The sequence below is a fragment of the Tamandua tetradactyla genome, chromosome 5 (assembly GCF_023851605.1).
Source record: "Tamandua tetradactyla isolate mTamTet1 chromosome 5, mTamTet1.pri, whole genome shotgun sequence".
NCBI classification, from domain to species: Eukaryota; Metazoa; Chordata; class Mammalia; order Pilosa; family Myrmecophagidae; genus Tamandua; species Tamandua tetradactyla.
Window position 1 is genome coordinate 43,909,264 of NC_135331.1, and position 24,571 is coordinate 43,933,834.

At 34.0% G+C, this 24,571-nt stretch overlaps 1 protein-coding gene across 2 annotated transcripts in view; it reads left to right on the forward strand.

Annotated features, from left to right (window-relative positions):
* Positions 1-24,571, forward strand: part of EIF2A (eukaryotic translation initiation factor 2A) — a 70,331-nt gene that overhangs the window by 14,551 nt on the left and 31,209 nt on the right. The window contains exons 3-10 of one of the 2 annotated variants that reach the window (XM_077160770.1): positions 9,381-9,455; positions 12,342-12,460; positions 13,470-13,569; positions 13,843-13,925; positions 16,224-16,297; positions 16,428-16,572; positions 16,768-16,884; positions 20,586-21,157. In XM_077160770.1, the coding sequence (XP_077016885.1) occupies positions 9,381-9,455; positions 12,342-12,460; positions 13,470-13,569; positions 13,843-13,925; positions 16,224-16,297; positions 16,428-16,572; positions 16,768-16,884; positions 20,586-21,157 (1,285 nt within the window). The remainder of the gene's footprint in view (positions 1-9,380; positions 9,456-12,341; positions 12,461-13,469; positions 13,570-13,842; positions 13,926-16,223; positions 16,298-16,427; positions 16,573-16,767; positions 16,885-20,585; positions 21,158-24,571) is intronic. The other variant, XM_077160771.1, reaches the window with a different exon arrangement.

Here is a 24,571-nt window from a genome sequence, read left to right on the forward strand (position 1 = left end):
TGTCTCCGGAGAGGCTGTATAGAACCACTGTGCTTTGTAACAGTTTGTTGAGGGAAGGAAAGGTAACAAACTCATTTTCAGCAAGAACTTTTTTTGGTCATTCAGGTTGAACCTGAGTGCCAGAGCTCCTCTGCCTGTTATTGAAGTGCAGCCTTAGCTAGAGAGAGTCTGAAATAACCAGTGGTGTTAGGAGATGAGGTGGCCAGTTGAGAGCAGGAAGATCTGAATGAATCTGAAGAGATACATAACTGAGTCCAGAACAGTCTCAGCATCATCAAGGGTGTAATAACCAACCAGACATTATGTGCCTCCTAAGAGCTGTAATAGGAACTACATGGTACGTTGCAGCTATGAATAACTTGCCTAAATAAAAACCTGATTCGGGCTTCTAGACAAGTGGTTCTCAGATTTGACTGCATGTTGGAATGACCTGGGGAGCTTTCTAAAAACCCCAGATACCCAAGCCAAGTACTGGGTGTTAGACAGTATGAAGGGGTTATTGTTAATTTTGTGAGATGAAATGGCATTGTGATGATTATGTTTTTAAAATATATCTGTATCAATTAGAAATGCATATTGAAATATAGAGTGAAATGCCGTAATATCTGGTTCTTGTTTTAAAATACTCTGGCATTCAAAAGAATGAGTGAGGATTCCTATCTTACACCCCATACAAAAATTAATTCAAAATGGATTAAAGACCTAAATGTAAGAGCCAGTACCATAAATTTCTAGAAAAAATGCAGAGAATCATCTTCAAGATCTTATAATAGGAGGTATCTTCTTAAACTTTATACCTAAAACACAAGCAGCAAAAAAAAAAAAAAAAAAGACAAATGAGGATTCCTGAAGGTCAAGAGCTTCTGTGCCTCGAAGGACTTTGTCAGAAAGGTGAAGAGGCAACCGACTCAATGGGAGAAAATATTTGGAAACCATGGATCAGATAAAGGTTTTATATCCTCAACAACAAAAGAACAAACAACCCAATTAATCCACTTATAAAATGGGCAGAGGATATGAATAGATACTTTTCTGAAGAGCAAACAGGGATAGCTAAAAAACATATAAAGAGATGCTCATTTTCATTAGCTATAAGGAAAATGCAAATCAAGATGACAATAAGCTATCACAGCTATAGGATTGGCTGCTATTAAACAACAGCACTACAAATGTTGGAGAGGATGTGTCATTGAAATACACTGTTGCTAGAAATGTATAATGGTGTAGCTGCTGTGGAAAACAGTTTGCGGAGTCCTCAGAGAACTAAATAATAAGTTGCCTTCTAACCTGGCTACACCAATACTTAGTATGTACCCAGAAGAGCTGAAAGCAGTGACACAAGCACACATTTGCACACTGATGTTCATAGCAGCGCAATTCACAGTTGCCAAAAGATGGAAATAATCCAAGTGTCCGTCAACAGAAAAATGAATAAACAAAATGTAGTATAGACATATGATGGAATATTATGTACCAGTAGGGTAAAATGAGGTCCTAAAGCATATGACAACATGGGTGAACCTTGAGGACATAATGCAGAACTGCAATGAGTCAGACAAAAGGACAGATACTGTATGAATTGCTATTATGACTCTGATAAAGGTTATCTCCGAGGTTACACTGTAAAATATAGCATTCCTAAAGGTACACAAAGCCTCGACATGGGGGAAAGGCTACTCAATGAGGTGGAACCTAAATACAAGAAAATAGATAGAAGTGGTGGTAACTAATTAGTGGGGTTGTAGATAACATTGCCATATTGAAAGTGAGTATGATTGAAAGGGGATGTATAGTGCCATATATCCCACTGATTAAATCTACAGTTATAAATAAGTTCTCACATGAACTGTTCCAAAGATTCAGTGGTGGATAACGAGTCAATAGTAGAGGGGTATAGGGGAAAACTAAAAAATGCATGCTATGACCAGTAAGTAACAGAAGACATCAATGGCACCACAGCACTACCAGGGACAACCAATTAGGGGGAAGGGACAAGTGACAAGGGGTAGTTATTTGATAGTTCCTGAAGCTGTGCTTCTTGGTTCTTTGTTGTTACAGACCAATAAAAATTGTCTAAAATTGAGAGTGTTGCTGATTGTACACCAAGTGAGACTAGTGTAAGACATGGTTTGTTTATTACAGACATTATCCGTGTTGTCCAGTACAAGATGGAGGGAGCTGAATGGTACAAAGGTTGAGAAGCAGAATGGCAATCTATGCTATGTTTTTATGATGAAATATGGTGTGACTGAAAGGAAGGATGTTTTTGAGAGGCATGTAATGAACTGAGTAAACTTTGGGAGCAATGTGTTGTGCAAAGTATGCCATAAACAGAAGAACAAATATGTTAAGGTCTCTTTCAGAAAATATTTATAAGAAAGTGGGAGCCTAGATTGTAAGTCCTTATAGCAGCCACACTTTGTCTGAAGTTGTACATATATTTCTAGATTCTGAGACACTGAGCTCTATGCATATCAGCTGGTATTTCCCTGGAACTTTGAGTAACGCCTATGACCCAGAAATGGAGTGCTGCAGCCCTGAAAGTTAATATAGCTATATATAATAAAATTAAAGTAACTGAAAAATATCAGGTCTCAGTTAAAGTTAAGAACAAAGCCAGTTTAACTGGGTCTAAGGTGTACATTAGAATACAGAGTAAAAGATGATAGTGTGTGTACTCTAGACTTTCAGTAACTATATGGGATCAAAGGCAGAGAGGTTTATTATGTCTAGACCTAAATTTTTGGTAACACATAATCTAAATCAGACTGTCTGGATAGCTCATTTAAATAACCCAAACTTCTGGAGTCCAGAATGGAACAAAGCCTTGTAATTCTGTATAATGTAATACCAGCATACATTTCAGAATGTGGTGGGCTGATAATTAAAAAGTATTGGTAGAGTCCCTTGAAGGTTCAAAGGAAATAACTATATATATATATATATATATATATATATATATATATGGAACTATTAAACTTTCCCATCTTGCAAACCCCAGATACCCTTTCAATCATTGGGGACTCCCAAGAAAATAAGCCAAGCTCCTGATTGGTTTTTTTCAGAGTATTTACTTTATTTAACAAACACTTATAGAGTACTTACAATGTGCCAGGTATTATTCTAAACGCTTTACCACTGTGAACTCATTTAATTCTTTTACAAATCTCATGAAGTATGAACCTATGATGATTCCCATTTTATAGATGAATAAACTGCCCAGAGAGGTTAAGTGATTTTCCTGAGGTCACACAGCTGGTGTGTGGCTGAGCTGGTATTTGGATGCAGAGAATCAGGCAATATCCAGATTGTTCTATACTGCTAACAGAGGAGCTCCACCCACACCGAGAGAAATGAGAGCTTGGTGTTTTTTTCTGTGTGCCCAGATTCAAGTCTTTGATTTTGAGACTTGCCCTCATGAAATTTATTTCTGTAGGGGAGAAGTTAAGACTATAATGAGCCCTAGGAGGTGCTTCCAGGAAACTTCCTTTGTTGCTCAGATGTGGCATCTTTCTCTCTCTAACCCCAATGCTGTAAGGAAAATCATTACCCTCCCCCCCGACGTGGAACAAGACATACAGGGGTAAAAATCTCTCTGACAATGTGGGTTTGACTCCTGAGAATGAGTCTGACCCTGGCACCATGGGATCAACAATGCCTTCTGGACCAGAAAAGGGGAAAGGAGAGTAATAAAATAAGGTATCAGTGGCCAAGAGAGCTCAAATGGAGTTGAGGCTATTCTGGAGGATATTCTTAGCTTCAGTTAGATAGTGCTAATTGCCTTGGTTTGCTAAACCCTAACCAACATCACTCCTGTTGATTCTTAAAACACCTGGGGCTCAAACTGAGACTCCATAAAGGCTTCATGCACTAAGTTTGCTTCCCTGGAACCTATAATTCCCAGAGGGTTCCTAGGTCAGATAAATTCTGAAATCCAGAGCTACCAGCCTCTCCAAGATAATTAATTATATCCCCCTATCCTTTAGTGCAAACACCCCTTCTCAACAGAAACAGAACAGGCATTGCTCAAAGATTCCTGCAGACTGGGAGAAGGATCAAAGAAGGAGGAGGCATGATAGAGGAAATAAAATTCAGCAAATGAATATGACTGCTGAATTACTCTATTATTATATTCCTTCTAGCCTCCAGTGTTTTGGAGCAACTAGAAGGAAAGATCTGTGATGGTGAAATGGTAGTCCATGACAAACTCTGGGATATGTTCTGTAACTACTTGTTCAAGTGTGCTTGAAAATTATTGCTTTTTTCTTTCTTTGCTTTGTATGTATTTTATATTTTATAATAGAAAAGTTAAAAAAAATACTGTGGAAAAAATCAAAATAAAATTAATAAATAAATGATACTCTGGTATTAAAAAAAAAGTTGTAAGGTAGAGTAAAGAAGATTGGTTGTAAATTAATAATTATTTAACTTAGGTGATGAATGCATGGGGTGAATGTTTATTATACCTTTTCTTTATTTTTGTGTATGTTTGAAATTTTTCATTTAAGAAATTGTACCAGAAGGAAATGGAGAAAATTATGCAGTTGCCAAAATTAAGAAAATAATTGAATTTTGGATTCTATAGACTAATAAAACTTGCCTTCATCCTACCTATTCTAGAGTGAATTATTAAATGAACACTTTGTAAACATTGAGTTAAGGGGGTGATTATTGGTGTCAAAATGATGAGCTTGTTAAGAATAATAGAACTATAAACTTGATTTTAGAAAAGTTAAAAATGAGAGTTTGGGTTGAATGAAGGAAATTGTTGATGTTGGTTATGAATTATGAATTCATCTGATTTTGAGTTGATTGTAGTTTGAGGAAATGTACTTTGGTGGAACCACAGCATCCTCTTTAGAGCTGATTCAGTATTCTTATAAATTATTTAGATTATAGTTTAAAAAAGTGCTTTATAATTTACACATTACACAAATCTGAGGATTGACTAATATTTTCAGGAGAGAGAAAAGCTTAAGTGGGTCTTAGTAGGCTGGAATGATAGGCCAAAATCTAAATGGTAGAATTTTTTTTTTAATGCCAGTACCATTGTATTTTTTTGTTTTGTAAATCTACTTTTTCTTTCTACAAGGTAGAAAATGCAAATGCACGAAAAGTAATGATAAATCACTGACTTTAGACTTACAATGTGTAAATATGTACCTTGTGACAAGAACTACAAAATGGGGGAACAGAGGCATATAGGAACATAGTTTTGATATGCTAATGAAGTTAAGTTAGTATCCAATCAAACAAAATTGTTATACATTTAAGATGTTAAATTTAAATCCCACTACAGTCACATAGAAAACATTGGAAAATATTTTTATAGAGGAAAAAGAGAAGAAGTTCTAAAGGATTCACTACAAAAGGCAAATTAAATACAGAAATAGACAGTAAATAGAAGTGAGTGGCAAAAAGGTTATGAAACTTACAAAAACCATAGAATAGAAATAGCTCCTGTATTATCAGTAAGCCACTTTAAATGTAAGTGATTGAAATTACGTAATCAAAAGTTACAGATTGGGTGGTGCCATGGTGGCTCAGTGGCAGAATTCTTGCCTGCCTTGCCAGAGACCCAGGTTTGTTTCCCGGTACCTGCCCATGTAAATAACAGCAACAACAGCAGCAACAACAAAAAATAATCCAATAGAAATTGGCATGATTTTCTCAATTGTCACAGAAACGGGACGTGACAAAATCTAGTACCTTTCATTGATTAAAAAAAAGCATGACCAAACTGTAAGCTGTTCACTAGAAACCCACTTTAAATCAAGGTTAAAAGTGGGTGATTCAGTGGTAGAATGCTCACCTCAAATCAAGGTTAAAAGTGAAAAAATGTTAAAAAATATATATATAACATGCAAATAGCCAAAATAGAGCAGGGTGGCCACAGTAATATCAGACAAAAAGGACTTTAAGTAAAAAACTGCTTAAAGAGGGGAAAATGACATTATATATTGATAAAAGTATCTATATATCAAGAAGATATAACAGTTACAAATATCTGCACCTATAAAGGGTAGAATTTAATAAGGATAATTATAAAATTCTGCTTTAAGGTTCAGAAATGATTTTCAGAAGTACAGAATGGGGTAAATATTGGGCAAAACTTATTATGTGAGAGAGGGAAAATATGTTTAGATAACTACAAACTGATTGTAAGCTATAATTATTGTGTGGCTGCAGAAATACTTAAGACGAATTAATGCAAAGATAGTATCAGTTTAAAGAGGTGTCTTAGTTTGCCAGGCTTCTATGACAAATACCACAGCACGTGGTTGCTTAACAGGAATGTGCTAGCTCATGGTTTCAAAGGCTAGAAGTCCAGAATCAAAGCTTTTGCAGGGCCGCGCTTTCTTCCTGAAGTCTGGATGCTTCATGGCTTGCAGCATTCTTTGGGGTTTCTTGGCTTGCGTCTCTACTTCCCATCACATGGCAATCTCTCTTTCCTTGTGTCTGTCCTTTCGGTTTCCCAGAATTTCCAGTTCCTGACTCAGGTTCTCTCTCACTTCTCTTTTAAGACCTCCACTACTACAGATTAAAGCATACCTTCTTTCATTTTGACCAAACATTAGCTAAAAAATAATATTTCCAAAAGGTCCTGTTTACAGTGGATTTGTCTTTTTGATGTACATAATTCAGTCTACTGCAAGAGTATATACTGATCAGTTCTGAGTGCCAATTTATTTAACAATTCAAGCATTTATAATCATTGAAATTCTGATGTTATGTGAGTACACATATGGATATCTACATGTATACAAATAGGCATTTCTATTTGAGTCCTCATCATCACTGGAAAATATACTCACAGTGAGCATCTCTGGTTGAGAGGCACAATCCTTGGAGTTTTGATGTTCACTTGGTAGAATATTGCCAAGAAGTCTGATTTCCTTGAGTCTGTTTTTTGTACAAGAATCCAACATCAGTGTTCTAGTTTGCTAGCTGCTGGAATGCAATATACCAGAAACGGAATGGCTTTTAGAAACGGGAGTTTAATAAGTTGTTAGTTTACAGTTCTAAGGCTGATTAAAATGTCCCAATTTAAAACATTTAAAATGTCCCAATTAAAACAAATCTATAGAAATGTGTCCAATCTAAGGCATCCAGGGAAAGATACCTTGGTTCAAGAAGGCCAGTGACGTTCAGGGTCTCTCTCAAGTGAGAAGGCACATGACAAACACAATCAGGGTTTCTCTTTCATCTGGAGGAGCACATGGCGAACATGGTGTCCTCTGCTAACTTTCTCTCCTGGCTTCCTGTTTCATGAAACTCGCCAGGAGGCATTCCGAAGATAAATGACTCTCAAACCTTGAAATCTAATGGACTTGGCTGTGCGGGTTTTCGAAACTGTATGGGTCCAGTGACCCCTGTGTTCCTTCCTCCTTATGGAAATGGCTATATGTATCCTATGACTGTTCCTCCTTTGCGTGTTGGCAGCAAATAATTAATTCTGAATTTCACAGGTCCAGAGCCAGAGGATAATTTTGCCTTAGACCATGCCTGTAGCTAACTTTGATAGGAGTTTGTACTGTTTCTAACTTTGTATTTCATTTGTATTGCTAAACTGAAATTGTTTAAGGATTTCTGATATTGCTATGAAATTAATGTATTTTGTATATGGGGAAAACATGTCTTTTTTAGGGTCCAGAGGGTGGAATGTGCTGGTTTGAAAGGATGCATGTACCCTAGAAAAACATGTTTTAATCAAAATCCTGTTTCCTAGAGGCAGAATAATCCCTATTCAATACTATGTAGTTAGATCATCTCCCTGGAGATGCAACCCAATCAAGAGTGGTTGTTAAGCTGAATTAGGGGAGATGTGTCTCCACCCATTTGAGTGGGTCTGGATTGGTTTACTGGAGTCCTATAAAAAGGAAACATTTTGAAGAATGAGAGAGATTAAAAGAGAGCAGAGCAGAACGACATAGCCACAAGAAGCAGAGTCCACGAACGACCTTCAGAGATGAAGAAGGGAAATGCCTCCTGGGGAGCTTCATGAAATGAACAAAGTCAGGAGAGGAAGCTAGCAGATGACTCCGTGTTCGCCATGTGCCCTTCCAGATGAAAGCGAAACCCTGACTGTATTTGCCATGTGCCTTCTCACTTGAAAGAAAGATCCTGAACTTCATTGGCCTTCTTGAACCAAGGTATCTTTCCCTGGATACCTTAAATTGGACATTTCTGTAGACTAGTTTTAACTGGGACATTTTAAATGTTTTACATTGGGACATTTTAATCGGCCTTAGAACTGTAAACTAGCAACTTTAACTAAATTCCCCTTTTTAAAAGTCATTCCGTTTCTGGTGTAGAACAATCAGCATTTATTTAATATGAAAATGTTCTTGTTAATAATGTTTCTGTTTCTATGTATATTAAGTTGATAGAAGTTCTTTGTCCTTCAAATCCAGGGGCACTTGTTTTGAGGATATTCTGTCCACTAATGTTTTGTTAGAAAGGGTCAGGAGCATTTTCCACAAAGACTCCATCTTGAAATCTTTCAGCCCTTTCAGGATCTAGTTGATGGGGGATAACTTTCACATTCACTTACATTTTGGGTTTTCACCTAAAATAATTTTAAAAAAGAAGTATTAAGTCAGTTTTCAGCTACCTGGACTGCAGAAATTTCAAACACTAATGGTATAAACTGTAATAACTTCAGTCATCAGCTGCAATTTAGTTCTGCTTAACTACTATAACTTTTTTATAATCATTCACCCAAAATAATTATTAAAAAGTAATTTTAAAGTCAATTTTCAGCTACCCAGACGGCAAAAACATCATACACCCAATGGTATAAGTTATAGTAACTTCAGTCATCAGCTGCAATTCACTTCTACAGTTCAGTTCTTTAATTTAACTCTGCCTAACTGGTGTTAGACCAGACTCCACATGTGAAGGAGCACTATTCTACAAGATTGCCCTTCAAGGCATCAGTCACAAAATTTGGAGGTCCAAGCTACCTCCACTTCTGACCAGCTGTTTACAAAATGGGAGTTCCCACCATTTCATGTGGGTAGGACCCTCTCCGCTCTAAAACTACTGGTGAGGCTGATCCCCTCCCCTCATCAGCATATGAACTGTCAGGCTTGGCCCAGGGACCCTCATGAAAACATGAGAAATGTCAAGGATGTTCCTAGTAGTAGGATAAAGGCCAGAACTTTTTTTGGAGGTTAAATACCTTACTGTGACCAGATTACTTTACAGTTGTCATCGATACTACATCTTGAGAGATTAAAGTATTTTGACAGACTCAGGTATTGTGGAATTCATTTCTAAAATTTATTTGAGTTATTAATTATTAAATTAAGATTGTGGATATTGTAATCAGATTTTTGAGAAGCATTAATGTAAACATTTTTTTGGTCATTTTTCAGGGAGTCTGGGAAAAATTGCAAAGTCTATACCTTCAGTAATGATGGGACCGTGTTTGCCTGGGGCAACGGAGAAAAGTTAGTGTTCATTTATGAAACATATTTTATATGTGTATCATGATCATAAAGCATATCTAGCATTATTTGAATGGCATGTATTTGGGTATCATTAGTAAAATCTATCTTTTAATGTCATGATGTAATTAGACTTTATCTCTACCTCCCAAGTTGTTAGTTTCTGTTTATGTGCCCTGATTTATTTATCAAAATACTTTGAATTAAAATTCAAAATGTTAAAAAGGGCAATTAATTTAATGCTTTCTTCTTTTTCTTTTGAAGAAGTTGGAGATTTTTCGAAATGGTGCCCTATTATTTGAGGCTTCTTAATTTCTGCACTAACATTTAGAGAATAATTCTCTTTGCTTTTTTTGCCTTAGATTTGGATGCCTTTTACCTTTGCTGTTAAATTGATAACAACTAGCTATGGTTATTCTTTTATTGTATATAAAAATATATTATCTAAGTATTTTATAGATTATACATGTAGCATAACTTTTGAGTTATTATGTTAAGTATAATCTGTTACATAAAGTATCAGTTTATTGAATTGGTCTTGCAAAAAAATAAATATTTTTATTAAATATCCATAATTTCACTAAGAAAACCAAGCCTTTTTTTTAGAGAAAGGGCTTAATCATCTTCTGTATTAGGAAAAATGTTACATAAACTAATTAGAAAAAAACACATAATTCAGTGCAAAAATATCGAAGATCTGATAAGGCAGTTCACTGATTTCAGATGAGTAATAAATATACAAAATAAAAAGCACAATCTCATTTGTAGTCAGGTTATATAAATGGAAACAAAATGCCATTTTTACCTGTCAGATTTGGTAGAAACAGAAGCATACACCCACCCAGTGCTGGTGAGGAAACTAGATACTGTTGTCTCCTGTTGGTGGGTCTCCCTCATTTTGGAGGCACAGTTTCAGTGGATATAAAACTCTTGTCTGGAAGTTTTTCCCTTTCAGTATCAAAAACATATCATAGCACTCCCTTTTCACCTCCATGGTTCCTGCTGAGAAATCTGCTCTTGGTCTTATCAAGCTTCCCTTGTATGCTATGAAAACCAAGCCTTTTTAATTTTTCAAGTGTCACTATAGCATTTCAGTTCACAGAACCAGGAAAATATTAAATATTTGTTGCTTGGTTAAAACGTTATGTATGTTGTTTTTAATCAGATATAATCCTGTAAGGAGAAAAAAATGTATGCAGTAGTTTGAAAAGTACTTTTGAAATGCTGTTCTTTGCACAGTGGTAATGTATTCTGAAGTCTTTTTATTATAGGGTCAGCTTGGAGTAATCATTTTGTTTTTTTGAAGTTACTGAATCTAGACAATAAACTACTGTTCTCAAATTATGAACAATATAATCCTGTTAGATCCTGTTCACAGTCCTTGCAGACCAGTCTGAATCTCAGCCTCAAGGATAGGCTATACTCTTAGTTTTTCTTATTTCTTTTGGTGATGTGGGTTTTTGAGGATTTTTCTATCCATATTTTTTTTAGGAATGAACTAAGAATTAATTGAAATTTACCTTCTAATGGGATATATCATACTTCTTTAATTGCTTATTATCTTTCTGAAGTCACCCTTATTTTGCTAGCTTTAAAATTTATTAAATAAGTTTCTTTTCACCTTGGCAATTATCATTAATGATTTTATGTACTATCCTATTTATATTCCCACTTAGCCTTTTAAAGTGTGACCACATAGTACATATTGTTCCAGGACCAAGTGAATCAGACCTAATATATTAATTGTAGTTTTTAGTGAGTTAGTAGTTAACTAAGTCAGAAACACAAATTTTCCCTTACATAAGGGAAAGGTTTTATTTTTAATCAAAACTAATACCCTTCATTAAACTAAGAATAATTATTAAAGGTTGATAACAACAATTTGAAAAAATGAAAGCTTTATTTAATCCTAAAATATGTAATTTAAAGTAAGTTGTAAAGAATTTTACATGGGTACGTCACTTTTTATGTGTGTATTTAAACAGTATGCAGTAATTACATTCTTATCAGTTACTGATTATCCTAACCTCAATGTCCTTCTCAAAACTGAGTGAAACAAAGTGACTTTAAAGCAGTTTCTGGGAAAAGATGAAGTTGTTTTTTTTTTTTAACCCCAAAGTGTTTAGTGTAGTGCCCAAAAGCAAGTCAGGCAAAACTTATTTCAAAGCTAGGCTATGAGATTTATCAATAGTAAGATCTTGGGCAAATCACTTAATTTTCCTAAGCCTCAGTTTTACCATTTGTAAAATGGAGATGATAATACCTATTTCCTAAGACTGTTGTTTGGGTTAAATGAGAAAACATATGTGAACTGCTTAGGCCAGTACAAGACACATGAAAAGCCTCTAACAAATGGAAACTGCTTTTATTATACTATTTTTTATTTTTGTCATTACTATAATGCTATAATTCTTAAAGTTGTACCTTTTGAAGACATCCTCTAAAATTTTAGTAGACTTCTAAGTCTCCTTGCTGATTTCCATAGCTTCTACAGCTACCATTTATTCAAAAAATATTTTTGCTATACCTCTAGTTAACGCTGCTTTCCTGTTGGTATGACATACATCGGCTTCTCTGTAATTTAGCTGAGTTCCCTTTAAGATCCAGTTGTTTCTTTTCAGCTGTAGAAGGAATCATTTATTGCATATTCTGGCTAATTTACATTATTCTCCATTAGCAGCCCTACACAGGAGCCTTTTGGTAGAGTGCTCACTTCTTTTTTAGTTAAGGTATTTACTGGGTATTTTGTAGAACTAACTACAAATTGATTTTTGTGAAAAAATGAACTCATTAGAGTGAGCTAAATTTGAAAAGAGGTGTGACTGCTTTGGTTAGTGTTGGCTATTATAAAACAGTATTCACTGCTGAAGTAATTTCTTTTGAAACCAGAGTAAATATTATCAGTGTCACTAACAAGGGACCACTGCACTCCTTCGACCTCCCAAAGACGGTTTGCCTTGAGTTCTCGCCAAAAAATACTGTCCTGGCAGCGTGGCAGCCTTATACTAGTAAGTATTTTCCAATTGTAAAGATATGTTGATAGAACCAATTAAATTCGGTTAGAAAATATGAAAGCAGTTTATAACCTCATATTAAAGTAATTAGTCTTTATGATAGTGAATAGTATTTGTGAACATTTTTAATCAGCAGTGAATCTTTTACTCTCCAAATACAAGGTAGTTTAAGTAATTTCAAAGTATAATAAGTTAGTGAAAAGATCTGTTATGAGATGGATGAAAAGAAAATCCTCAAAGGAAAATTTAGGAGGTATATAATTATTGAATATGAATAGTCCTTAAAAATTAAGAAGAATAATGACTTTTAAAATAGAGAATGTCTTAAATTTATCTTTATAAATGGAAGAGGAAGTATAGTAGATAAAACATTCAACAGATAGGTATGATATGACAAAAAAAAGTAGAAAATGTGCCATTTTTTCTAATGTGTTTGAAGATATCTAGTAATAATATATTTTATGAACATTTTATATAGTGGTGCTTCATAAATAAGGAGTGGATATTGATGAATTAAATATAAAATAGTTCATTATTGGGTTCTAAACCTTCTGGTTTGCTATTTTAAGAGCCATGGGCTCTAATGAATTTTATTTGTCCAAGAAAATAAAACGGAAATTGAGACTCATTTGTGAATTATGAGTGGTTTTATATAATTTTTTTGCATGGACTACTTATAGATGCAGGCCTTATTGATAAGTGACTTAATCTGTTTTTCATTTAAACCATGTTAAACTTGATAAACAAGAGATCTCTTAAGTATTCTTAAAATCTGTAGTAATTGTCTCATTTTCGGAGACACTGGACTTTTGCTCTTAAACCGCTGTCATATTGTCACGGCTCTAAGAATGGATGATTAAGTCCATAATTAAGGCTAGGGGGGAGAGATTTAAAGCAATCCTTTTCCTTGATCTGTGTAATCTGGTACAAAATTTTTTTAAGAATGATATATTTTTTAAAATGTTGGGAAACAATTAATGCAAAAAATTTATTTTTATTGCAGCCTCTAGAGATGGCACAGCTGGAATACCCAACCTACAACTTTATGATGTGAAAACTGGGACATGTTTGAAATCTTTCATTCAGAAAAAAATGCAAAATTGGTAATTAAATGTTTTAAAGAACTAATTCTTAACAAAATATTAAAATGTAAATATCTGCATTGAGTATTTGTTTTAGTGATATGAATTTCAAAATACCTTGTCAGACAAAAAACTAGACCTCAGAGACCATATGTAGGAATCTTAACTTAAGCCATTATAGCAAAAATAAGTATTTTTTCTTAAACAGTAAGCAATATCACAAATTTTAACATGTGAACAACAAAATTATATTCTGTCTAAATTATTTTTTTAACTTTTTCTTTTCAATGTTAGGTGTCCATCCTGGTCAGAAGATGAAACCATTTGTGCCCGAAATGTTAACAATGAAGTTCACTTCTTTGAAAACAACAATTTTAGTATGGGAAGGTTTATGAAATAATTTTATTATTTGTGAATCTATATATATAGTTTTCATTACCTTATTTAGCATTGTAGGGTTCTCATAAATAGTATTAATTTATTAATCGCTATTATGTTAATTCATTGGAATAACTCTTTGTAAGTCTAAATGCTAGTGAAATTCTGTAACACATAGGTTTTCTCTTATAATAGTCTTTTATTATTTAATAATTACTATTAAATTAAGTCATTTGAATACCTCTTCCAGACTTTAATTGCTAATAAAATTCTGTGACACCAATTTTTAAATTAAAAAAATTTCATTGTAGAGAATTTCAAACAGAAAAGTAGACATTTTTTCCCAACAGTTGTTAGTCCATGGCCATTCCTACCTATCCATTTATCTCTTCATCTACCATCTCCCTTACTATGCTGTAGCAAATCCTAGACATCATATAATTTTACCTATAAATATTTTAGCATGTGTTTCTGAAGATTGGGGGCTCTTAATTTTTTCCCAAATTGTTAAATATCTTGTCACTGTTCAAATTCAGTATCTGATCATTTTTAAATTTGTAATAATTGCAAATATAATTTTTTAAGCTTAGCATCCATACATTGCAATTGTTTATATATCTTTTTTTTTAATCCATAGTTTCTGTCTCCATCTTTTTTTCCTCCTTGTAATTCATTGTTTAAGAAACAAGGTTGTCTTGTGTATGTACCCACAGCTTGAGTTTTATTATTTTGTTCCATGGTGTAATTTAACATGTGCATCTGTCCTCTGTAACTTGCTAATTGGATCTAGAGTTAATCAGCTTTAGGTTCTTTTTTTGGGAGGGGGGGTGCAGTGAGGCCTAGGCTACATCATAGGTTGGGTTTAAATCTTTTATCAAGTAACTTACATAATATCTTTAATTTTGTGAGGTTGACTGTCATTAATGTTCAGTTATTTCATTTATGGTTGCCAATTGGTGATATACTAATTCTTCTTCTTCCCTTGATCCTTATTTATTAGCTAGACTACTTCTATAAAGGGAAATTACCACCTAGTGGTACATGGTATATAGTAAAATCAGAAAAAATATTCTTTGCCTTAATTTATCAGTTTTAAAATAATGAGTTCTTTTTCTCACATCTCATTTGCAGTCAGTTTTCCCCTCCACTCCTTAATAACTCATGGATTTAAATATATATGTTTTTCAGTTCATTGCAATTATTATTTGTATTAATGTTTATATTGTCCTTTCCTTGACTAATAAGCTTTTAATGATTTCTTCACTATATAGTAAGATAAGATGTAAGATGTTCTGAGATCATCTTGCCTTTTTCCTGCTATATACCTAGAATTGGCCAAATCTCCAAGAAACCCTGGTTCCTTTCAGTGGAAAATGATTTTTAGACACCACAATTTGGGTTCTAGGGTTTTCATTGCTACAGAGTTGATCATTGTTTCTAGGCATTTTTCTTTTCTTTTTTAAAGGTGTAAAAATCATGATTTCATATGATAACTTCCATTTGAATTAAAGACAAGATTGCTACTAAACCTCTTCTGTTTTATATCTATATTGCCTTCCTCTGAAACCAAGAATCCTGTTTTTCTGGGATACCAGGGAAAATATCACATTCACATACGTACTCATTTGCTTTGTTCCACGTTATCCACATAATAGTCTCAGAATACCAACACTACCAACAGTCACGTGATTACTGAAAATAATTTAAAGAAAAAATGTTGGCAGTTTTTTTTCCTTAAGAGCATACCATTAAAGAATTTTTACTTTTTTTTTTAATTTAAAGATTGTTTACCTTTGAGTATGTTAAAGTAGAATAGGAATTGGTGGCTTTGTTTACGTGTACCAAAGATGGCATGTACGCTGATTTTAAACATCATCCAAACAATAAGTACAGCCGTGCATTTCTTTTTCCTGCTTTTGAGATTCACTCCTACTCTACTATTTTAGAGTTAGCTTGCTTTCCCCTCTTAGTCTCTTTAGAGCATTCCAAAAGAAAGGAGCCCACCAGTAGTACCTACTATGTGTATGCACTATGCTCTTAAAAGAGTAGGTAGTATAATCACATAACTTGCCCAAGGTCACATAACTAGAAAATAACTGAGTAGGAATTTAAGCCTAGTCTGCCTTGCTTCCTGCCTGTGCTTTTCCATTGTATTGATCTGCCTCACCTACATGAGACTACATTGAGCAGTATTAAAATATAGCTATATTAACCTTTTATAATGCTTTCAGAGTTTAAAGTACTCCTGTTAGCTGTCTTCTCTCATCAACCTAATATCATTTAATTTTTTTTTTTAGGTACAATTGCAAATAAATTGCATTTGCAAAAAATTAATGATTTTGTGTTATCACCTGGACCCCAGCCATGCAAGGTAATTGTTATATTTTTGTTTGTTCATATGGATTATTGTGTGATTAAACCTTTTCCCAGTTTTCAGGACTATAAAAACATTTTAGTTTATAAGCTTAAAAAATTAAATAATATTTATGTCTATATCTTAGGTGGCTGTTTATGTTCCAGGAAGTAAGGGTGCACCTTCATTTGTTAGATTATATCAGTACCCCAACTTTGGTGGACCTCATGCAGCCTTAGCCAATAAAAGTTTCTTTAAGGCTGATAAGGTTACAATGCTTTGGAATAAAAAAGGTATGATAAATATATTTTATGCTTTTTCTGTTTATCAAGTGTTAATTTAAACTTACATTCCTATGTGATAGAAAAACAAAGTGTATCCATGCTTATATAATGGGAATTTAGATGAGCTCTTATGTTTTTCATATTTTTCTTGTCACCCTTAGGTTAATTTATATTTTAAATCTAATTAAAGTTTTTATATTACAGCTACTGCAGTGTTGGTAATAGCTAGTACAGATGTTGACAAGACAGGCGCTTCTTACTATGGGGAACAAACACTGCATTACATTGCAACAAATGGAGAAAGTGCTATAGTGCAATTGCGTAAGTATTCCAGAAGTTTTCCTTTAGTAAAAAACACTATGCCATAAGTATGACATAAACTAATTTTCTTTGAGCAAGTACTTGAAACTCACATATTTTAATAATTTTTAGGATAAAAATTCCTCTTAATGAGTTTAAGATCATCCCTAAACTTAAATTATTTTGATAGAATCTAATTAGTTGAGTTATTCCACCATTTCATTAGGGAATTTGCAGAGTGTGATATATCCATTTTAGTTGCTCTTTTGGGATTTATTTAATTATGATAGATTAATCTAATGAGTTTAATACTGTCTTACCATTGTGACTTATACCTGAGAATGTTGCAACATTATTGTTTTAATGAGCTAAATTAACTATAAATTAAGTTTTAAAATTCTGACATCTCCCTAATATTTTCATCTTGAATTGAACATGTAAATATAAGGTAACTTTCCTTACAAAAACTTACTCATTTCCATTGAAATCAGAAACAAAATAAGAATGGCTCCTCTTCCATTATTATTCAGAAATATGTAGGACCTATAGAAGAATACTTTAACTCCTCTGAATTAGGGACAAACTATGTCCTTTAATAAAAATGTTCAATTTTTAAAAAATTTATTTATTAATTAAAAAAATTGACAAATGAAATAAAAATTAACATAGATAATCAGTAATTCACAATATCATCGCTTAGTTGCATATTCATCATTTCTTAGAACATTTGCATCCATTCAGAAAAAGAATAAAAAAACAGTAGAAAAAGAAATGAAACGAAAACAGAAAAAAAAAATTATACCTACCATACCCCTTACCCCTTGCTTTCACTGATCACTAGCATTTCAAACTAAATTTATTTTAACATTTGTTCCCCCTATTATTTATTTTTATTCCATATATTCTACTCGTCTGTTGACAAGATTAAAAGGAGCATCAAACACAAGGTTTTCACAATCACACAGTCACATTGTGAAAGCTATATCGTTATTCAATCATCTTCAAGAAGCATGGCTACTGGAACACAGCTCTACATTTTCAGGCAGTTCCCTCCAGCCTCTCTATTACATCTTGAATAACAAGGTGATATCTACTCAATGTGTAAGAATAACCTCCAGGATAACCTCTGGACTCTGTTTGGAATCTCTCAGCCATTGACACTTTGTCTCATTTCACTCTTCCCCCTTTTGGTCAAGAAGGTTTTCTCAATCCTTTGATGCTCAGTTTCAGCTCATTCTAGGGTTTTTCTCAATCCCTTGATGCTGAGTCTCAGCTCATTCTAGGATTTCTGTCCCATGTGCCAGGAAGGTCAGTACCCCTGGGAGTCATGTCTCACAAAGACAGGGGGAGGGTGTGAGATTGCTTGTTGTGTTGGCTGGAGAGAGAGGCCACATCTGAGCAACAAAAGAGGCTCTCCTGTGGGTGACTCTTAGGCCTAAATTTTAAGTAGACTTGACCTATCCTTTGAGGGTTTAAGTTTCATATGAACAAACCCCAAGACTCGGGGCTCAGCCTATAGCTTTGGTTGTCCACACTGCTTGTGAGAATATCAAGAATTCAACTTGGGGAAGTTTTGAATTTCTCCCCGTTCTCACCATTCCCCAAAGGGGGCTTTGCAAATACTTTTCCATTCATTGATCAAATCACTCTGGGATTCATCGGGGCATCACTCTGGGCAAACCAACAAAATCTCATGTCCTACCTGAGATTCCAAGTACTTATGGTGTTCAATCAAACTATCTACATAAGTTATATTAGGAAATGCACTAGTCAAAATATAAATTTTGTACCAAATAAACATTTTTTGCTTTAGTCTCACATATAAGGTGACATTTTAAAATGCTAATTACCATGTTTACAGCACCCTGCAGTAATGACATTCCTTTCTTCTTCCTCATGCAAAAACATTTTTAAAATTTGTACATTTAGTCTCTATTATTGTACACTGTAGGCATTCCTAGATTATACCATCTCAATCTTTAACATCTATCTTTTTTTCTGATTTCATTTATGCCCCCAGCCCTCCTCCCTCTATCATTCTCACATGCAGCTTCATTCAGTGTTTTAACAAAATTGAATTACAGTTAGGTAGTATTGTGCTGTCTATTTCTGGATTTTTAAAGGTGTCATTTCTCTCCAAATTAATCTAAAAATTAAAATGCCAGTAGATTTTTTTTTAATTAGATAAGACTGATTCTAAAATTGTTATTGAAAAATAACATACATATTTTAGAAAGTTTTGCAAAAGAAAAGCAGGGCAAGGGGAGTTTTGATACTACCAGATATTAAAATGTAAGACAGTTGTAATGAAGATAATTTTGTTCTGGGCTATAGAGTCCAGAAGTAGCCCATATTTCTATAAGCGTGAATATATAATAAGGTCAGCCTTTAAATCAATGGGGAAAATATTAATCATTCAATATATAGTTTGGAGACAACTGGCTAATCCTTTGGAACAAATAGTATCTCTGCCTCTTCACCAAAATAGATGGGCCATTCAGTTATAGAAGAACTAGAAGAAAATATGAAGAAATTTTTCCTAATCTTAGTAGAAAAGACTTTCTAAACAAGATCTAGAAGTCATAAGAGAAAAGTGATAAATTTGAATATATAAAAATTAGAGATTTCTACACTGGGAGAAGAAAAGAGTCCATAAAATAATAAAAATTTAAAAAATGGGGGAAATATTTTTTAAAACAAACAAGTAAATTTTATTGATATACCAAATAAATTAAGAAAAAGACAAATAATCAAAGAAAATAGACATGAGACAATAAAAATCAGTCCACAGAAAAAGAAATGAAATTAATTATAAATATATTAAAAGGTGCCTAACTTAGAATTAAAGAAATATGAAAATGAGGCACAGTTTTTAATTTAATATTTTGATAGGGATAAAAATATGGTATTTTGCAGTAAGATTGAGTGCACAGGGAAATCTGTACTATCAAAACCTGTTCGTAGGAATGTAAATTGGTAAAACCTCTTTGGAGAGCATTTTGGTGGTATGTATATATTTTTTTAACACAGTTTAATTGAAATATTATATATTCATGTACCATATAATTATCCAAATTATTTTAGTATTTTATTACCAAGCAAGTGTATATGCCCTTTGACCTAATAGTTTCATATTTGGGTACACTCACATAGTGGGAAATACTCAGCAAGGTTTGTAAAGGAATACAGCCCAATGTAGAAGAATGCGGTCAATCTTAATGTGTTATGTGGAATAATCTCCAAGATATGGTGTTAAATGAAATTACAGAGTTCCAGAACTGTGTGTATTTGTGTATGTGTATGTTTGAGATAACCTCTAGTTCAAAAAAACATTGTGAAAGAATGTGCAAGAAATATAGCAAAGTATTGCCACTGTGTAGAGGGACCTATTTTTGTGGCATGTCTTTTTATATAGTTTGTATTTTTATTATTATGTGACTATATTATCTTTTCCAATAGAAATTAATTTATTAATGACAGCTTATCCTTTTAAGTCCATATTGCCAGTTTTTGAAATTGAGATTCAGTAGGAGTTCTTAATAAATTTATGATTATACATTAATCCCTATATCATGTAAGGATACTTTTAACATATTTTGAAATGTTGGGATTTCTTTTACTATTTGACAAGATTATAAATTTCTATATGTTCATATTTAGTTCTAATAATTATAATTGTGTAATTCTTTATTACTAATTTGGGTTTTGTATTCTGTTTCTAGCAAAAAATGGTCCCATTTATGATGTAGTTTGGAACTCTAGTTCTACAGAGTTTTGTGCTGTTTATGGTTTTATGCCTGCCAAAGCGACAGTTTTCAACTTGAAATTTGATCCTGTGTTTGATTTTGGAACTGGTCCTCGTAATGCAGCCTTCTATAACCCTCATGGACATATATTAGTACTAGCTGGGTTTGGAAATCTGAGGGGACAAATGGAAGTGTGGGATGTTAAAAACTACAAACTTATTTCCAAACCAGTGGCCTCTGATTCTACGTATTTTGCTTGGTGCCCAGATGGTGAACATATTTTGACTGCCACCTGTGCTCCTAGGTTACGTGTTAATAATGGGTACAAGATCTGGCATTATACTGGCTCTATCTTGCACAAATATGATGTGCCACCAAATTCAGAAATTTGGCAGGTTTCTTGGCAGCCATTCTTGGATGGAATATTTCCCGCAAAAGCAATAGCTTACCAAGCAGTTCCAAGTGAAGTACCCAGTGAGGAACCTAAAGTTAAAACAGCTTATAGACCTCCAGCTTTACGAAATAAACCAATCACCAATTCCAAACTGGTAAGTAAAGTTTTACTGCTTTGCTAAGAAGTAAAGAAGATTTTTCAATGTGTGATGTTCTCATGTTTTCGTGTTACTTAGTACTCACATAATGAAAATAGAAACTCTAGGGCAGGAGTCATCTAGGACCAACTGCTGAAGATCCTGAACAGCTCATATTAAACAAAGTAGTTACATTTAAATAATCTCTGGGAAAGATAACTACGTGTGATATACCAGCTTTGTAGATCAGGACTCAAAGGCTAGGCAGGTAAGGCTATAGAGAGTAGGAATGATTAATAAATGAGAGATCTTCATGCCCTATTTAAAGGGCTTCCACAGGGAATTATAGTTCTAGTTTGCCGAAATATCTGATTTTTCAAGATGAAACAAATTTGGATGCTTACATGAGATTTCTCAATTTTCAAAATACTGTGCTCCCAGGGATGAGCCTGGCCCTGGCATCATGGGATTGACAATGCCTTCTTGACCTTAAGGGGAAAGAGAAATGAAGCAAAATAAAGTTTCTATAGCTAAGAGATTTCAAATAGAGTCAAGAGGTCATTCTGGTGTTTACACTTACGCAAGCTTCAGCTAGATATTACAAGTTGCCACAGTATGCCAAGCTCCAACCAACAGTATTCCTGAAAATCCCTTGGCTCTATCTAAGTCTATATAAAAGTTTTACCTATTAAGTTAATTTTTTTAATTTAATTTATTTTGTATTATCAAACCAAAACTGCATACAAACATGAATATCCTTAGCATACAATCATTCCATGTATGGTGTACAGTCAGTGACTCAGAATATCAACACATAGTAGCATATTCATCACCATGATCATTTTTTAGAACATTTGCATCACTCCAGAAAAAGAAATAACAAGAAAAAATTCATACACACCATATCCCTTACCCCTCCCTCTCATTAACCACTAGTATTTCCATCTACTCAATAGATTTTAAACTTTGTTCCCCTTTTTTTTCTATACCCCTTACCACTCCCTTTCATTGTTCACTAGTACTTCAGTCTCCTCAATTTATTTTAACATTTACCATTACTTTTAATCCATATTTTTTACTCATCTGTCAATATCATAGATAAGAGGAACATCAGATACAAGGTTTTCACAATCATACAGTTACATTATGAAAGCTATATCATTATACATTCATCTTCAAGAAACATGACTGCTGGAACACAGGTTTACGGTTTCAGGCACTTCCCTCTAGTCTCTCTAATATACCTTAAACTAAAAAGGGGATATCTATAAAATGGATAAGAATAACCTCCAGGATAACCTCTCGACTCTATTCGATATCTCTCAGCCACTGACACTTTATTTTGTCTCATTTCTCTCTTCCCCTTTCTGTCAAGAAGACTTTCTTAATCCCTTGATGCTGAGTCCCAGTTCATTCTAGGATTTCTGTCCCACCTTGCCGGGGAGTTTTACACCCCTGGGAGTCATGTCCCACATAGAGAGGGGGAAGGCAGTGAATTTGCTTGCTGAGTTGGCTGAGAGAGAGGTCGACCAAATCTGAGCAACAGAAGAGATTCTCTGGGGGTGACTCTAAGGCCTTATTTTAAGTAGGGTTAGTCTATCCTTTGCAGGGATAAGTTTCATAGGAACAGACCCCAAGATTGAAGGCTCAGCCGATTGATTGAATTGTCCCCACTGCTTGCGAAAATATCAGAAATACTCCAAATGGGAAAGTTGAATTTTCCCCGTTGCTCGCAACTACTTTTTTTGTTCACTTTTCAGATCACTCTGGGATTTATTGGGGCATCTCTCTGGACAAACCTACAAAATCTTATGCCCTATTCAGCGTTCCATGTGTTCAATTAAACTGTCCAATAAGTTATGTTAGGAAATGCACTAGTTAAAGTATAAATTTTGTACCAAATATGCATTTTTTCTTTAGTCTCACACATAAGTTAAAGATTTAAAATATTAATTGCCATCTGTTTTCAACACCCTGCAATATTGACAGTTCTTTGTTCTTCCTCATGCAAAAACATTTTTAGATTTGTACATTTAGTCACTATGATTGTACACTCTAGACATTCCCAGATTATACCATCTCAGTCTTTATTTTCTGTCTTTCCTTCTGGTTTCATTTGTCCCCCAGCCCTTCTCCCTCTATGATTCTCACATTCAGCTTTATTCAGTGTACTAACATTATTTGGCTACAATTAGGTAGTATTGTACTATCCATTTCTGAATTTTTACAGTTAGTCCTGTTGCACAATCTGTATCCCTTCAGCTCCAGTTACCCAAAATCTACCTAATTTCTATCTCTTGATGGCCTCTGTTCTTAACTGAAATTCTCCACGTTCATTCATTAATGTTAGTTCATATCACTGATACCATACATTTTGCCGTTTTGTTTCTGCCTAAACTCACTGAGCATAATGTCCTCAAGGTCCATCCATGTTGTTATATGCTTTATGACTTTATTCTGTCTTACAGCTGCATAATATTCCATTGAATGTATATACCACAGCTTGTTTAGCCACTCATCTGTCGATGGACATTTGGGCTGTTTTCTATCTCTTGGGAATTGTAAATAATGCTGCTGTGAACATTGGCATGCAAATGTCTGTTTGTGTTCTTGCCCTCATGTCCTTTGAATAGATACCTAGCAATGGTATTGCCAGATCATATGGTAATTCTATATTTAGCTTCCTGAGGAACTGCCAAACTGCCTTCCACGGTGGTTGTACCATTTGACCTTCCCACCAACAGTGGATAAGTATTCCTCTTTCTCCACATCCTCTCCAGCACTTGTCATTTTCTGTTTCATTGCTAATGGCCATTCTGGTGGGTTTGATATGATAACTCATTATAGTTTTTTTTTTAGAGATCATACCATTCTACATATGCAATCATTAATTCTTAACATCATCACATAGATGCATGATCATCATTTCTTAGTACATATGCATTGGTTTAGAAGAACTAGCAACATAACCAAAAAAGATATAGAATGTTAATATAGAGAAAAAAATAAAAGTAATAACAGTAAAATCAAAACAAAACAAAACAAAACAAAACAAAAACCTATAGCTCAGATGCAGCTTCATTCAGTGTTTTAACATGATTACTTTACAATTAGGTATTATTGTGCTGTCCATTTTTGAGTTTTTGTATCTAGTCCTGTTACACCTTCTGTATCCCTTCAACTCCAATTGCCCATTATCTTACCCTGTTTATACCTCCTGCTGGACTCTGTTATGAATGACATATTCCAAATTTATTCTCGAATGTCTGTTCACATCAGTGGGACCATACAGTATTTGTCCTTTAGTTTTTGGCTAGACTCACTCAGCATAATGTTCTCTAGGTCCATCCATGTTATTACATGCTTCATAAGTTTATCCTGTCTTAAAGCTGCATAGTATTCCATCGTATGTATATACCACAGTTTGTTTAG